The sequence below is a fragment of the Lutra lutra genome, chromosome 7, assembly GCF_902655055.1.
Source record: "Lutra lutra chromosome 7, mLutLut1.2, whole genome shotgun sequence".
Lineage (NCBI taxonomy): Eukaryota > Metazoa > Chordata > Mammalia > Carnivora > Mustelidae > Lutra > Lutra lutra.
The window spans coordinates 51,797,921-51,814,207 of NC_062284.1; the positions used below are offsets into that span (position 1 = coordinate 51,797,921).

The 16,287-nt window shown below is 36.0% G+C and overlaps 1 protein-coding gene across 1 annotated transcript; it reads left to right on the forward strand.

Moving 5' to 3' along the window:
- The first annotated feature begins 11,460 nt into the window (after window positions 1-11,460).
- Window positions 11,461-12,411, forward strand: LOC125104958 (olfactory receptor 4K2). Its single transcript, XM_047737903.1, has one exon. The coding sequence runs from the start codon at window positions 11,461-11,463 to the stop codon at window positions 12,409-12,411; it is 951 nt and encodes a 316-aa protein (XP_047593859.1).
- Window positions 12,412-16,287: the final 3,876 nt, after the last annotated feature.

Sequence of the window (16,287 nt, forward strand, 5' to 3'; positions counted from 1 at the left end):
AATTAGCAAGACAGGAAACAATGTGTGTTGGAGAGGATGTGGAAAAAGGGGAACCCTCTTACACTGTTGGTGGGAATGCAAGTTGGTGCAGCCACTTTGGAGAACACTGTGAAGATTCCTCAAGAAATTAAAAATAGAGCTTCCCTATGACCCTGCAATTGCACTACTGCATATTTACCCCAAAGATACAGATGTAGTGAAAAGAAGGGCCATCTGTATCCCCAATGTTTATAGAAGCAATCACCACAGTTGCCAAACTGTGGGAAGAACCAAGATGCCCTTCAATGGATGAATGGATAAGGAAGATGTTGTCCATATACACTATGGAATATTATGCCTCCATCATAAAGGATGAAACCCAACTTTTGTAGCAACATGGACAGGACTGGGGGAGATTATGCTGAGTGAAATAAGTCAATGGGAGAGAGTCAATTATCATTTTTTTCACTTATTGTGGAGTAGAACAGATAACATGGAGGACATGGGGAGATGGAGAAGAGAATGGAGTTGAGGGAAATTGGAGGGGGAGGTGAACCATGAGAGACTATGGATTTTGAAAACAACCTGAGGGTTTTGAAGGAGCTGGGCATATGAGGTTGGGGGGAGTCAGGTTTCGGGTATTAAGAGAGGCACATATTGCATGGAGCATTGGGTGTGGTGCTGAACAGAAATTAAAAAAAAAAAGAAAAAAATTTTTGTGAATTTCTCTGCAAACACTCCTGCTTTAGCTCATCCCATAGGTTTGGGCATGTTGTTTCTTCATTTTAATTCACCTCTAAAATATCCCAATGTTCCTTTGATTACTTCTTTGAGTTGGTTACTCAGAAATGTATTATTTAATTTCCACATATTTGTGAGTTTACCAAATTGTTTTTTTAATTGATTTCTAACTTTATTCCTTTAAGGTCAGAGAACACATTTGTTTCTATTTCAATCTGTTTACGGACATTTGTTTCATGGACTAGTATATGGTCCATTCTGGAGAATGACATATGTATTTGAAAATATATATACTGCTATTTGGTGAACTAGTCTATTGATATATATCAGATTTAGTTGATTTATAGTATTGTTTGCGTCTTCTAGTTCCTTGATATTCTGCCTATTTGTTCTAACCACTATTGAAAGTGAGGTTTTGAAGTCTCCAACTATGATCCAACTATTATTGTTGAATTGTCTATACTCTCCTCATTGTTGTCACTTTTTCCTTCATGTTCGTGCTGTTATTAGGCTTACAGAGTTTCTGATTGTTATATCTTCCTGATGGACTGACCCTTTATAATTATAAAATGTCTCTTATTATCTCTAGTAGATTTTTGTTTTAGAATCTATTTTTGTCTGGGACACCTGGGTGCCTCAGTCCCTTAAGCATCTGTCTTCGGCTCAGGTCATGATCCTAATGCCCTGGGATCGAGTCTCGTAATGGGTTCCCTGCTCAGCAGGGAGCCTGCTCCTCCCTCTTCCTGCCTCTCCCCCTGCTTGTGATCTCTTTCTGATAAATATATAAAATCTTAAAAAAAATAAAATCTATTTTGTCTGATGTTTGTATACTCACTCCAGCTTCTTTGTGGTTGTTGTATGCATGATATATTATTTTCCATAATTTACTTGCAATACCTATCTTTGACTCTACAATGTGTCTCTTCTAAACAGAATATAGCTCTATCTTATTTTGCTTTTTATCCAGTCTGACAAGTTCTGTCTTTTGATTGGGTTATTTAATGTATTCATATTTAAAGTTGCTATTGATATTATTGGATTTGCATCTGCCATTTTGCTTTTTATTTTCTCATGTCTCATGTTTTTTTTTAAATTCTTCTATTTCTCCTTTACTATTTTATTTTGCATTGAATATTTTTAATGTAGTTAAACTGCTTTAATGATTTTTTTAAATTTTTTTTTCTTTGAGAGGGAGAGAGTGAAAGAGGGAGGGAGAGAGAAGTGAGGGAGGGGCAAAAGGAGAAGGAGAGAGACTCTTAGGTTCCATGCCCAGCACAGAGCCTGACACAGAGCTGGATCTCACAATCCTGAGATCATGACCTGAGCCAAAATCAAGAGTTGGACATTTAACTGAGCCACCCAGGCACCCCTATTTTTCAACTATTTCCTTAGTGGTTGTTACAGGTCTTACTGTGTACCTTAACTTATCAGCATCGGCTTCAGATTTATATTAACTGAATTACAGTGAGAACTACAAACAGTACTTTTATATAGCTCTATTCCCCTTTCCTCTTTTTTGTGATATTATTGTTACACATGTTATACCTATAAATGTTATACTATGTTTAATTATTACCCTATATAATCTTTTTAATTTTAATTTTATTTTTTAACCTTACATCTATGGAAGAATCTATTTTTTAAAGTTTTTATTTAAATTCCAATTAGTTAACATACAGTCTATTATTAGTTTTAGCTGTACAATATAGTGACTCAACACTTTCATAAACATCTGGTGCTCACCACAAGTGCTGTCCTTAATCCCCATCACCTATTTAACTGATCTCTGCACCCACTTCCCCTCTGTCTAGGGGACAGAGAATTCTTGGCTGCATATTTCTCCCATTCAGCAGTTTAAATATTTCCTTCTACTCCTTTCTGGCTCACTTTGTGTCTGTGGACAGATCTGCTATGACCTTGACCTGTGTTCCATTGTAAGTTAAGGACCTTTTTTTCCTTTGCTGCTTTCAGGATTCTTTCTTAGACTATTTCTTTGTGTATTTTGTGAATTTGACTATGATATGCCTTGGTGATGGCCAGCTTTTGTTGAATTTGATGGGAATTCTCTGTGCTTCTTAGATTTTGATGTCTGTGTCCTTCCCCTGATTAGGGAAGTCTTCACCTATAATTTGTTTGAATAAACCTCTTCTGGTACTCTTATGGTATCCATGCTATTATGATTTACTAAGTTTCTAAGCTCTCTAAGTATACCTTTGTGGTCCCTCTTCTTTCCTACTTCATTATTTTCCATAATTTTATATTCTATATCACTGATTTGCTCCTTTGCATCTTGGTTATGACATTTTTAATTTGGCCTGACTTGATTTTAGTTCTCTTACCTCTGCATCAAGGGATTCTCTAGTGTGTTCTATGCTTTTTTCTAGCCCAGATAGTATCCTTATAATAATTTTAAATTCTAGTTCAGATAGCTTACTTATATCTGCGTTGATTAAGTCCCTGGCTGTGAATTCTACCTTGTGTTTGTTATTTTGGGGTGAATCTTCCAACTTGTCATTTTGTCCAGAAAAGAAGAGAAAAAAGAACAAAACAAAACAAAACAAAAAATAAACAAAAAACAAGAAAGAGCAAAAAACAAAGAAAAAGAAAACAAAACAAAAACACAAAACAAGAAAATCAGAAAAAAAAAATGTAGATCCTGGGTGTGTTTCAGTTTGGTTACTGAAAGAATCTAGATCCCAAAATAAAAAAATAAAAATAGACAGAAAACAATATATATATATATATATATATATGGAAAGAACACATACAAAAATCTAAAAAATTAATAAATTTAAAAGGGTATTGGAAAATTTAAGAAAATAAATGAAAAAATAATAAAAATAAAAGAAATAGGGGTGCTTGTGTGGCTCAGTCAGTTAAACTTCTGACTCTTGATTTTGGCTCAGGTCATGATCTCAGAGTTCTGGATCTAGCCCTGCATCAGGCTCTGCACTCAGTGCAGTCTGCTTGCCCCTTTCCCCTCACTCTCAATCTCTCTCTCTCAAATAAAATCTTAAAAAAAACCCAGAAAGAATAAAAGTAAAAAGGAAGCTCAATCTTATTTCCCCTAGAGGTGAAGCTTTGCAGCACTCTATTACCAATAAACTTGGTATGAGTTGTTTATGCTGGTCCTCTGGGGGTGGGGTCTGGGGCTGATTCTCAGGCTGACTTGTTTCAATGGAAAGGCTCCTCAGGGGCAGGTTGGGGGTTGGGTGGGAGAGTTAGGGTAGGTGGGGGAATTGATGTAAGAGGCTCCCATCTCCACTAGGTGGTGCTGTTTTCCTCCTTGAAGGCTTTTAGCACTGATGGGCTGGATGAAAATGGCTGAGCCTTGCTCTCTAGCCTGGGAGGTGAAAGTTCACACCTCCTACTCTTCAGTGAGCCCTCACAGAAAAGCAGCCAATCACCCTATTTTTTTCTTTTTCCTGGTTTCCTTATGATCCTATGTTCACTCTGGCCATGTCTGAGCCTTTTTATCTTAGGCGCCTGACAGTTTCAAAATTCCAATTTTTAGGGATGTCTGTGGCATGGATCTGTACTGTTTCTCTGGAGAAGGGTCTTGTCAGGCTTCCCAGCAGGTCCAAGGAAAGCAGCTGCACAACTGTGCTGTGGTCTGTAGTTTATACCAAAAAGCTGGCAGCAAGACCCGCTGCCCTCAGCCAGCTTCCCAGCTTCAATGCCTGGGAAAAGCACAGCACCTTGGTGTCACCTGTTCTTCCTGCGACCCAGTGGATCCACAGACCACCCTGTCACTCCTGGGATTTTGCCCCACTTCACCACTTGAGCACCTTTAATGCAGGGACATCCCCCACAGTAATCAAGTAAAAAGTTCAGATTTTGCACTCCAATACTTTAGGGTAGCCTCCACAAGCAGGCTCTCTCCTCACCACTGCATCATGGTTATAACTCTCCCAAGTGAGCTTCCACATATCCTACCTTCCAAAAGGTGGTTGCTTTTCTACTTATAGACTTGAAGTTTTTGTTCTCTCAGAACTCCAATTGACTTCTTGGGTGTTCAGAATAATTTAGTAACTATCTAAACTGGGTTTGAAGGACAAACTCAGAGCCCTCCTACTCCTCCACCAGCTTAACTCCTCCTCCTGTGTAATACAGACATTGTAACAAAATTTGTTTTTCTAATCCATGAGCATGGAATGTCTTTTCATTTCTTTGTGTCATCTTGAATTTCTTTCATCTGTGTTTTACAGTTTTCAGAGTACAGGTCTTTCACCTCTTTGGTTAGGTTTATTCCTAGGTATTTTGTTATTTTTGGTGCAATTGTAAATGGGATTGTTTTCTTAATTTCTCTTTCTGCTGCCTTTTTTTTTTTTTAAGATCTTATTTATTTGAGAGATCAAGGAGGAAGCAGGCTCCTTGCTGAGCAGAGAGCCCGATGCGGGGCTCGATCCCAGGACCGAAGACTATGACCTGGACCGAAGGCAGAGGCTTAACCCACTGAGCCACCCAGGTGCCCCTCTGCTGCTTCTTTATTAGTGTATAAAATGCAACAGACTTCTGCACATTGGTTTTGTATCTTGCAACTTTACTGAATTCATTTATCAGGTCCAAGTAGTTTTTTGGTGGAGTCTTTCAGATTTTCTATAAATAGTGTCAGGTCATCTGTAAACAGTGAAACTTTTATATCTTCCATATCAATTTGGATGCCTTTTATTTCTTTTTGTTGTCTGACTCCTGTGACCAGGACTTCCATTACTATGTTGAATAAAAGTGGGTGGGAGTGGACATCTTTGTCTTATTCCTGACCTTAGTTAAGTTAGATGTTATCTGTGGGTTTTCCATATATGGCCTTTATTCTATTGAGGTATATTCCTCTAAACCCACTTTTTTGAGGGCTTTTATTATGAGTGAATGTTGTATTTTGTCAAACGCTTTCTCTACATCTACTGAAATGATCATATGGTTTTTATCCCTTCTCTTATTGATGTGATTGATGTATCACATTGGTTGATTTACAAAGAGTGAACCACCCTCGCATTCCTGGAAATAAATCTCACTTCATGGTGGTGAATTATTTTTTTTAATGTACTGTTCATTTGGTTTGCTAATGTTTTGTGGAGAGTTTTGCATGTTCATCAGAGGTATTGTCTTGTAGTTCTCTTTTTTTTTGTGGTGTCTATCTGGTTTTGGTATCAGGGTGATACCAATCTCATAAAATGAATTTGGAAAATTTCCTTCCTCTTTGATTTTTTGGAATAGCTTGAGAAGAAATATGTATTAACTCTTCTTTAAATGCTTGGTAGAATTTGCCTATGAAGCTGTCTGGTCCTGGACTCTAGTTTGTTGGAAATTTTTTGATTACTGATTCAATTTCCTTGCTGGTAATCAGTCTGTTCAAATTTCTTATTTCTTCCTGTTTCGGTTTTGGGAGGTTATATGTTTCTAGGATTTAATCTGTTTCTTCTATGTTGTCTAATTTGTTGGCATATGGTTTTTCACAGTAGTTTATATTTCTGTTGTGTTGGTTGTTAGTTTTCTTCTCTCATTTGTGATTGTGTTTGTTTGGGCCCTTTCTCTTTTTTCTTGATGAGCCTGGCTAGAGGTTTATCAATTTTTTAAAAGACATTATTTATTTATTTGAGAGAATGAGAGCATGAATGGAGAGAGGGGCAGAGGGAGAGGGAGAAGTAGACTACTGCTGAGCAGGGAGCCCAATGCAGGGCTTGATCCTTGGACCCTGAGGTCAGGACCTGAGCCAAAGGCAGACACTTAACCAACTGAGCTACCCACACACACTGAGGTTTATCAATTTTATTAATTTTTTCAAAGAACCATATCCTGATTTCATTGATTTTTTTCATTTTTTAGTTTCTGTATCATTTCTTTCTTTTGTGCTTTTTCTCTTTTTCTTTTCCTCTTTTTCTTTCCCTTTCTTTCTTTCTTTCTTTCTTTCTTTCTTTCTTTCTTTCTTAGATTTTATGTAAGAGAGAGAGAGAGAGAGAGAGAGCAAACACTTAGAGGGGAAAAGTAGAACTTCTGCTGAGCAGAGAGCCCAAGGTGGGGCTCAATTCCAGGACCCTGGAATCATGACCTGAGCCAAAGGCAGATGCTTAACCAACTGAACCACCCAGGTGCCCTTATATCATTTATTTTTGCTCTAATATTTATTATTTCCTTCTTCTGGTTTAAGGTTTTATTTGTTGTTCTTTTTCCAGCTCTTTCTGGTGTCAGGTTAGGTTGTTTATTTGAGATTTTTCTTGCTTCTTGAGATAAGCCTATATTGTTATAAACATCCCTCTTAGACCTGCTTTGCTGTATCCCAAAGGTTTTGGACCACTGTATTTTCATTTTCATTTGTTTCTATGTTCATTTTGAATTCTATGATTTCTTAGTTGACCCATTAATAGTTTAGTAGCATATTATTTAACCTCCATGTATTTGTGGTCTTTCCAGATTTTTTCTTATGGTTGATTTCTAGTTTCATAGCACTGTGGTCAGAAAAGAGGCATGGCCAAAAAAAAAAAAAATGCCATGGTATGATTTCAGTCTTTCTGAATCTGTTGAGACTTTGTTTTGTGGCCTACTATGTGATCTATTCTGGTGAATGCTCTGTGTATACTTGAAAAGAATGTTTATTCTGCTCTTTTAGGATGGAATGTTCTGAATATATCTGTTAAATCCATCTGGTCCAATGGGTCACTCAAAGCTATAGTTTCTTTGTTGATTTTGTTCGGATAATCTGTCCATTGATGTAAGTGGAGTGTTAAAGTTCCCTACTTTTAATGTATTGCCTTTGCTATTAACTGTTTTATGTATTTGGGTGCTGTCATTTTAGGTGCATAAATATTTACAGTTATTACATATTCTTATTGCAGTGTCCTCTTAATGATGATACAGTGTCCTTTGTCTCTTGTTACAGTGTTTAAAGTCTATTTTATCTGATGTAAGTATTGCTACTCTAGCTTTCTTTTTTTTTTCCATGAGACACATTTAATTTTTCATTTTCCTGGGTAGTCTACATTTAAACTATTCTAATAGGCATATTATAAAATATTAAAATCATATCTTAAATATTCTCATTTATTGCTAACAAGTTAGGTAATAAAGTAAATATTTCTTTAGGTTTTTTTTTTAATTTATTTTTTAATCTTTTTTTTTTTAATTTATTTTCAGCATAACAGTATTCATTGTTTTTGTACCACACCCAGTGCTCCATGCAGTCCGTGCCCTCTCTAATACACACCACCTGGATCCCCCAACCTCCCACCCCCCCATCTCTTCAAACCCTTCAGATTGGGGAAATTGGAAGGGGAGGTGAACAATGAGAGACTACAGACTCTGAAAAACAATCCAGCTTTCTTCTTATCACCATCTTAATGATAAATGTTCCTCCATTCCCTCACTTTTAAACTGCATGTGTCTTTTGGTCTGAAATGAGTCTCTATAGGCAGTATATGGACAGGTCTTTGTAGTTTGATTGTTTTTTTATGTTTCATCTTTTGACTGAAGGACATAGTCCATTTGCCATTTTAATTATTATGTTCCTTGGTGTGAACCTCCTGGATTGACTTTTTTGGTGGATCTCTGTGCCTCATAGATCTGGATGTCTGATTCCTTCCCCAGATTAGAGGAGTTTTCAAATAATTTTTCCGTCCCCTTTTCTCTCTTTTAACCTTCTGGAATCCCTATAATGTGAATGTATTTTCCTTGATAATATTGAATTCCCTTGGCCTACTCTAATATTTTATTATTCTTTTTCTTTTTGCTGTTCTCCCTGGTTGCTTTCCATTATTCTACCAGCTCACTGATTCATTCTTCTGTTTCCTCTCAACTACTATTTATACCCTCTAGTGTATTTTTTTTTTTAAGATTCATTCATCTGAAAGAGAGAGCACATCCATGAGTAGGGGGAAGGGGCAAAGGGAGAGAGAATCTCAAACAGACTTCCTGCTGAGTGTAGAGTCCAGTGTTGGGCTCAATTCCAGGACCCTGAGATCATGATCTGAGCCAAAATCAAGAGCCAGCCTCTTTAACTGACTAAGTACTTCACTCTAGTGTATTTTTAATATCAGTTATTGAGTTCTTCACCTCTGATTGTTCTTTTTTATATTTCCATTCTCTCTGTTGAAGAATTTTCTACGAGTCTCCACTCTTTTCTCAAGTCCAGTGAGAATATTTATGACCATTACTTTGAAATCTTTATCAGGTATATTGCTTTTATCCATTTAATGAAGCTCTTTTGCTGTGATTTTGTTCTGTTCTTTCACCTGCACACACCCATACATATATTAAAAGACTTTTTTCACTGAGAAGGGTTTTTTTAATTACATTTTTAAAAATTTTTTATAAACATATAATGTATCTTTATCCCCAAGGGTACAGGTCTGAGAATCGCCAGGTTTACACACTTCACTTTGCAGCACTCACCATACTTAGAATGTTGTTAAGATTATTCCATGCTATAGCATATAATCACTCTTCATACTTCATTTTATGGCTAAATAGTAATCCATTGCAATCATGGTTATAGCACATTTGTTCATTCATTTATCAGTTGATAGATGTTTCCACCTTTTGCTGTTGTGAATAGTATGGCCATGAACACTTCTGTACAAGTTTTTGACACAAAAACAGTAAAAAATAGAAAGAAGTGAAAAATATTCAAATACATATAAATGAGAAAATGCATCATCTCTCTGCCCTCCATTTTCTTAATAGCCTAGTTTGCTTTGTTTTTGTTTGATTTTATAAAATCAAGATAATATAATACACATTACTCTGCAATTTGCTTTTCACTTGAGATGACATTGTAGACATATTTTTTTACATTAGTATATTCAAATGAAGCTATTCTTTCTAGGACAACTGCATTTTTTTTTTCTTTCAACCTGCTAACTGAATATCTTGCTCTTGCAAATTAGTTGCACTGTTTTATTACACATGTGCATTTTTTTCTCTTACCAATCAAGATTTTAGTTTTCATTCTAGGTCAAAGGCATGATATTTCTTCTGCAATAACACTTTCTTGGTTAATTAAGCACATTACAAATTTTCACTTATCTAAAATTTCATTCACTCATTATCTCTGAGAATTGTGTGAACATTAGATTTATTTGTCTGTATATTTTCATTAATCTTTTTTTTTTAAGATTTTATTTATTTATTTGACAGAGAGATCACAAGTAGCCAGAGAGGCAGGCAGAGAGAGAGGAGGAAGCAGGCTCCCCGCCGAGCAGAGAGCCCGATGCAGGGCTCCATCCCAGGACTCTGGGATCATGACCTGAGCCGAAGGCAGCGGCTTAACCCACTGAGCCACCCAGGTGCCCCTCATTAATCTTTTTTAATTATGGCATTTAATATTTCCAAACAAATAATAAATTACTTGAAGCAGAGGTTAATGTTTTTGGATTTTATTCTCTGCTGCCTCTAGAACAGGGTTAGCTGATCAGAAGTGCTTATCAAAACTTATTGATCTGAGATTTCTGGCTACCTCTTAAATGATGGGTTTTTCAACTTCTAATCTCTGAATCTCTCTGGTCCAGGTGAAAATAATCATTGTAAACTCCCATAAGACTCTTGACATATATTCCTGTTGTAAACCAAATAACACCATCTTTCCTATTTAATGAATCCCATTGCAAGATGTTTTCTTGGTCAATCCCCAAGTTCCTACAAGATTTTATCTAGAGGTACTAAACAACTAATGATTCAACTAGGTCATTTATTTATATTTAAAATTACCTATATGCTCTCTATCAGATAATACTTAATACAGAATAACCTAAAGCCCTGATTCTACTGTACAGCTGGTAAGTTTAAGTGTTTCACAAATAATTTCTACTGAAAGATTTTAAATCTCTGCCTTTCCTACTTCCAATCTCCTAACCCTATTCCTTGGAGCTGAGATAAATAAAACAGTTTACATATGTTGGCAGATATAAAGGGAGAACTGAAACAGGGGAGAAACTAAAGAACTTAATCTTTGAGCTCTTTCCTGTAGAAATGAGGTGATACAGTCTTTAGGAGACAAAGATAAATTTTTAAGTCATAGAATTATAATTATTTGTAAGAAAAACAGACTCATACTTTAACAAAAAAAGAAATGATGAAAAAAAATTAAATGCCTTTCCCTTGGCTATATAACTATATAGCACTAAACTTGATAATAAAGCAGTCTTCTTACATTGGATTTTTACTTATTTTCTCTGTTTCTGATTGGTTCAACGAGATAGTTTATCTGAATATGTTAAAAATCTCTGGAAATTTACAAGAGCTCTGCAACTGTTCATTGAAATCTTTCTATGGCACTTACATGTGATACAATTTTTATATGTTCTTTCAGTAAGGATATTCTTAGGGATGAATTCTAAAAGACTCAATTGTGTGTGTGTGTGTGTGTGTGTCTGTTTAACACATTGTCATCCTAGAGCAAGCGCTTACTTAGCTATTACCTTTAATATTATGTAGATGAATAGATGGACAAATATGTAGATAAGTAGATACCTTCTGGATGATATAATCTCAGTTTGATTGCTATTTAATACCAAGAAAGAAAGTGTTATTTTTAATAGCTATGACTTCAGTGGTATTTCACTATGATCTCTAATATTCTATAATTATCTTTCAAACCAACATACCAATGAAAATGGAAAGAATAGTAAAGATGAGTTTTCATAGAGGAACCAAAGTCTATGAAAGTGGATTCCTGTACCTTTTGCTTAAATAGAATCATATTTTCTCTTTTTCTACTTTGATATAGGTTTTCAGCTATCAATCAGGATAATGGATGTGGCCAATAAGTCTATTTCTGAATTTGTCTTGCTGGGACTCTCTAAGTCCTGGGAACTTCAGCTGTTTTTCTTCATGGTGTTTTCACTGTTTTATGTAGCAACAATGGTTGGTAACAGCCTCATAGTCATCATGGTTATAGCTGACTCTCACCTACATTCTCCTATGTATTTCCTGCTTACCAACCTTTCTATCATTGATATGTCACTTGCTTCCTTTGCCACTCCTAAGATGATTACAGACTACCTCACTGGACACAAAACCATTTCCTTTGATGGCTGCATCACCCAGATATTTTTTCTACACCTTTTTACTGGTACTGAAATAATTTTACTTATGGCCATGTCCCTTGATAGGTATATTGCAATATGCAAGCCTCTCCGCTATGCTTCAATCATAAATCCCTGGGTGTGTACTGCACTTGTGGTGGCTTCCTGGGTTGTGGGAGTCATGCATTCAATGAGTCAGGTCATATTTGCTCTCACATTACCGTTCTGTGGTCCCAATGAAGTAGACAGCTTTTTCTGTGACCTTCCTGTGGTGTTCCAGCTGGCTTGTGTGGATACTTATGTTCTGGGCCTCTTCATGATCTCAACGAGTGGCATAATTGCCTTATCCTGCCTTATTCTTTTATTCAATTCTTACGTTATTATCCTGGTTACTATCAAGCATCATTCTTCAAAAGGATCTTCTAAGGCCCTTTCTACCTGCACAGCTCATTTCATTGTTGTCCTCATGTTCTTTGGGCCATGCATCTTCATTTATATGTGGCCACTAAACAGTTTCCTTATAGATAAGATCCTGTCTGTGTTTTACACCATCTTCACTCCCATTCTGAACCCAATAATCTATACCTTAAGGAATCAAGAAGTGAAGACAGCTATGAGGAAACTGAAAAATAGGCTTCTGAATCCCAAGAAGACGACTCCTTTGCATTATTTTTAGCCTTAAATTCTAGTTCTAGTTTTAACTTCCTGGGCATTGTATGCCACAGTTTTGTGTACACAGCATTGTGACTAGGCTTTTATTTCTGGAGTTCTCATCAAATTATAATTGGATTAAATTGCAATCAAATTGTAAATATTAAAACTACTTGCATATGTTTAAAATACATGTTAGATTTCAGAAAAGCAAATTGACAGAAACAATTTCTTCCAGAAATGAAGACTATCTATAAAAATGCCAAGAGTCCTTGTTCCAGGTAGGAGAGTCAATACTAATAATCTATTCACTGGAAAAGATGAACAAAAAGTATGAAGAGGAAGTAGAGATTAAAGGGGAACTAGAAGATAATAGCATTTATATACAACTTGTCACTGAGAGTTGTATGTTGGTGGCTCAGTCATTTAAGCGGTTAAGCATCCAACTCTTGATTTCTGTTCAGGTCATGATCTCAGGGTCATGATATAGAGCACCATATTGGGCTCCATGCTCAGCACTGTAACTGTCGCCCTGAACAACTCCTTAGTCTCATATTTATTAGAAAGTGAGTAACAATCAACAAAGAAGCTGGAGTAGATTAACATTGATCATGAGTCTTGTAGATACATAAGAAGAAAGGCAAAACATGTCTGGTCACATAGTATATGACCCATAGTGAGCAAGACCAAAGAAAAGGATTGTCTGACTAACTGCTAATGCTCCTGGGAAGGGGAGATAACAGAAAATTGAAGCAGGTGGCGTTCTGCCCTGAGTGAGCCGGGCATCCTCAGCTGCTTGGCTTCAAGTATGTATATCGTCCTCTCCCCCAGAAGCCTGTTGCTAGTACATGTTTTTCTTAAGGCTATATCTAAGCATGTTTGGTAACTAGTATAATTTCTTATAAATTATATTTTAAGCAGTATGTTGTTCTGAGGGATAGTTACACAGCATGGAGTGCACTTAGGATTCTCTCTCTCCCTCTCCTCACCACCTCCTCACCCTGGTGGGGTCTCTCTCTCTAAAAACAAAATAAAACAAACAACAAATCACTGAGTTACTTAGAGAATTGTCCCTAAAGTATGGCAAACTAGTAAGATTTCTATAAGCCTTAGAAACACTATACTGCTATAGGAGTATCTTCTGACAGACAATGATTTCCTACATCTATCCCTGAAACATTCTTACTTAACATTTTAAACAATTTGTAATCTTTTCTACTGAAGAAAATCCTAGATATATTTAATTATGAATGTTGATGATGTCCAAAGCGAATGCTATAAGTAGAAGAGTCTCCACCACTCCTAGCTAGTAAGCAAAAAAATACAGCCATGACAACTTCTTATAATGCATTATGATTACAGAGGCTGAGGAATTCTGCAAATTAGAAAATATAACAAAATGAGTTTCAAAGCACTACATTTTGTTTATACAGGTACTATGTGAGTTTAATGGCTGGGAAGTTAAGACTGGAATTAAGATAATTTATGGAAAGCCTGTGGTTTCACTTTAAAGTATTACATTGATTTACAGTTTGGTTAAATTACTTTTTTCTTTTAGTATTTGGTTGCAAAAATAGTAAATCTGTGCTTAGTAATACATTATCAATGTAATCAGTATATTCCTTTATACAAATAGGTTTTTTAGTTTTAAAAAGGTTAAAAATTAGCTTTAAGGTACACAAGCTATCACTACCACCTGCTGGTAGTTACTTGAATTGCAAGCATTGAAATTCATGAGAAATAATTTTCCTATGTCTTGCTTTGCAAATCATCTTTATTTTTTTCTAATTTTTTTTAATTTATTTTGAGCGTAACAGTATTCATTGTTTTTGCACCACACCCAGTGCTCCATGCAATCTGTGCCCTCTCCAATACCCACCACCTGGTTCCCCCAACCTCCCACCCCCCACCCCTTCAAAACCCTCAGATTGTTTTTCAGAGTTCATAGTCTCTCATGGTTCACCTCCCCTTGCAAATCCTCTTTAAATGATGGCAAACATGAAAGAACTAATTGTTATTTGAAATTGACTAAATTATACTTATATATTGTGTTCAGTATATTGTCCAACTTTTTGTGAACAAGAAAATATCTGTTACAACCACAGTATTTGATAAATATCAAGTTGTTCTTCTTTGGCATTATTGAGAAAATATAAAAAAACAAGAATTATATATGCACTAATTACCAATGATGAGATAGAAATTAAGAAAAGGAAATTCCTAACTGTTCATTTTAAGCCAAATGATAGGAGAAATGTGTTTTTTCTTCATCAGTATGTTTTTTATTAAAATATTAAATAAGGTAACACATTTACAGTTAATAATGTGTGATATTATTGTGTTAAAAACATAGGAATGATTGAAATTGTTGGGTAAAAATGCCTACAGTACCAACACTAGACTGGCATGTGTTTTTTTTTTTTTAAAGATTTTATTTATTTATTTGACAGAGAGAGATCACAAGTAGAGGGAGAGGCAGGCAGAGAGAGAGAGAGAGAGAGGGAAGCAGGCTCCCTGCTGAGCAGAGAGCCCGATGCGGGCCTCGATCCCAGGACCCTGAGATCATGACCTGAGCCGAAGGCAGCGGCTTAACCCACTGAGCCACCCAGGCGCCCTGGCATGTGTTTATATTCACAAGATAATAGCATAATTCTACTTGAAATAGGGATACAAATGGACCAATTCAGGATGTGTGGTGTGTGTGTGTGTGAGAGAGAGAGAGAGTGAGCTTTCAGCTACATGTGCAAATAATCTTAGGATCAAGAAATTCATTTATGTAGAAATTTTCTAGCCAGTGTTTTATAAATTCCATAAATAATTCTTTCAAATAATACATTCATTTGAACAGTGAATTTTTTTTAATGGACTGTTTTTTGCAAGATAAAACTGTCGAGCCTTTTCAAAGGAATGTCATCAATCTTCAGTATGTGTGTGGAGAATGATAAAATTCAAGGACATTTGCCAAAACCCTCAAAGGTGCAACTGATTAGTGGGCAACTCTGCAAGGGAAGTCAATAATGATACTGAATAGTTGGAATTACAGTAAGACTCTGCAGCTGAGAATGAAAAGGATCACAGCCTCTGAAGGACTTCTGTATGCAAAGGGATCTACCTACTACCTTTCCTGGTGGCTCAGCATGAACAGCAAATGTACAATCAATCTCTATGTATTACATAAAACTTAAATCTTAATTAGGAGCTCTAGGTAGATTATTTATCACCATGTGTCCTCATCCCTCTGCTGACACTCTTTTACATGAGGGTAAGTAAGTACAGTGACAGGGAGCGGGCTCCCCACGCAGTAGTAAAGATGGTGCCATTTACAACTAAAGAAATAAAGTTTTCAAAGCATTCTAGATGAACAGAAACCAGCTAATATAAACATACCAGGTTGAGAATGGCTTTAAATGGTCTAAATTCCCAGTAACACAATTGAGAGAGTATTGCAATTAGGATAATCTATAAGACTTTGATGACAACTCCCTCCTCCTTTAGGTGTTTGGGAAGCTTCACAATGACAAGCCTGTGGGCTTTCAAAATTAAAAAAAAAAAAAAAGTTTTGTAAAATTAAGCACAATAATCAAATGCAGGTGAAAAATATTAAAAATCAGGTCTAGATGAAATGATAAAATGTAAATAGTAATATGTGAAGGAACTGGATATTTGTAATGGTGGTAAAAACTCTACATGATGTATACTTCCAAAAACATTTGAGGAAAATTTCATAATACGATAGAGTGTAATGGGGGTGGGTTTATATCAAACCCTGTTCTTTGCATGTGTTTCCTCCAAGGTCCTGGAATAGACTTTAACAACAATTTACTCACAATTTTGATTCTTTATTTTCTTAAAGAAGTCCCTTCAGACTAGACAGAGTTTAGGTTCTATGGAACCTGGATCC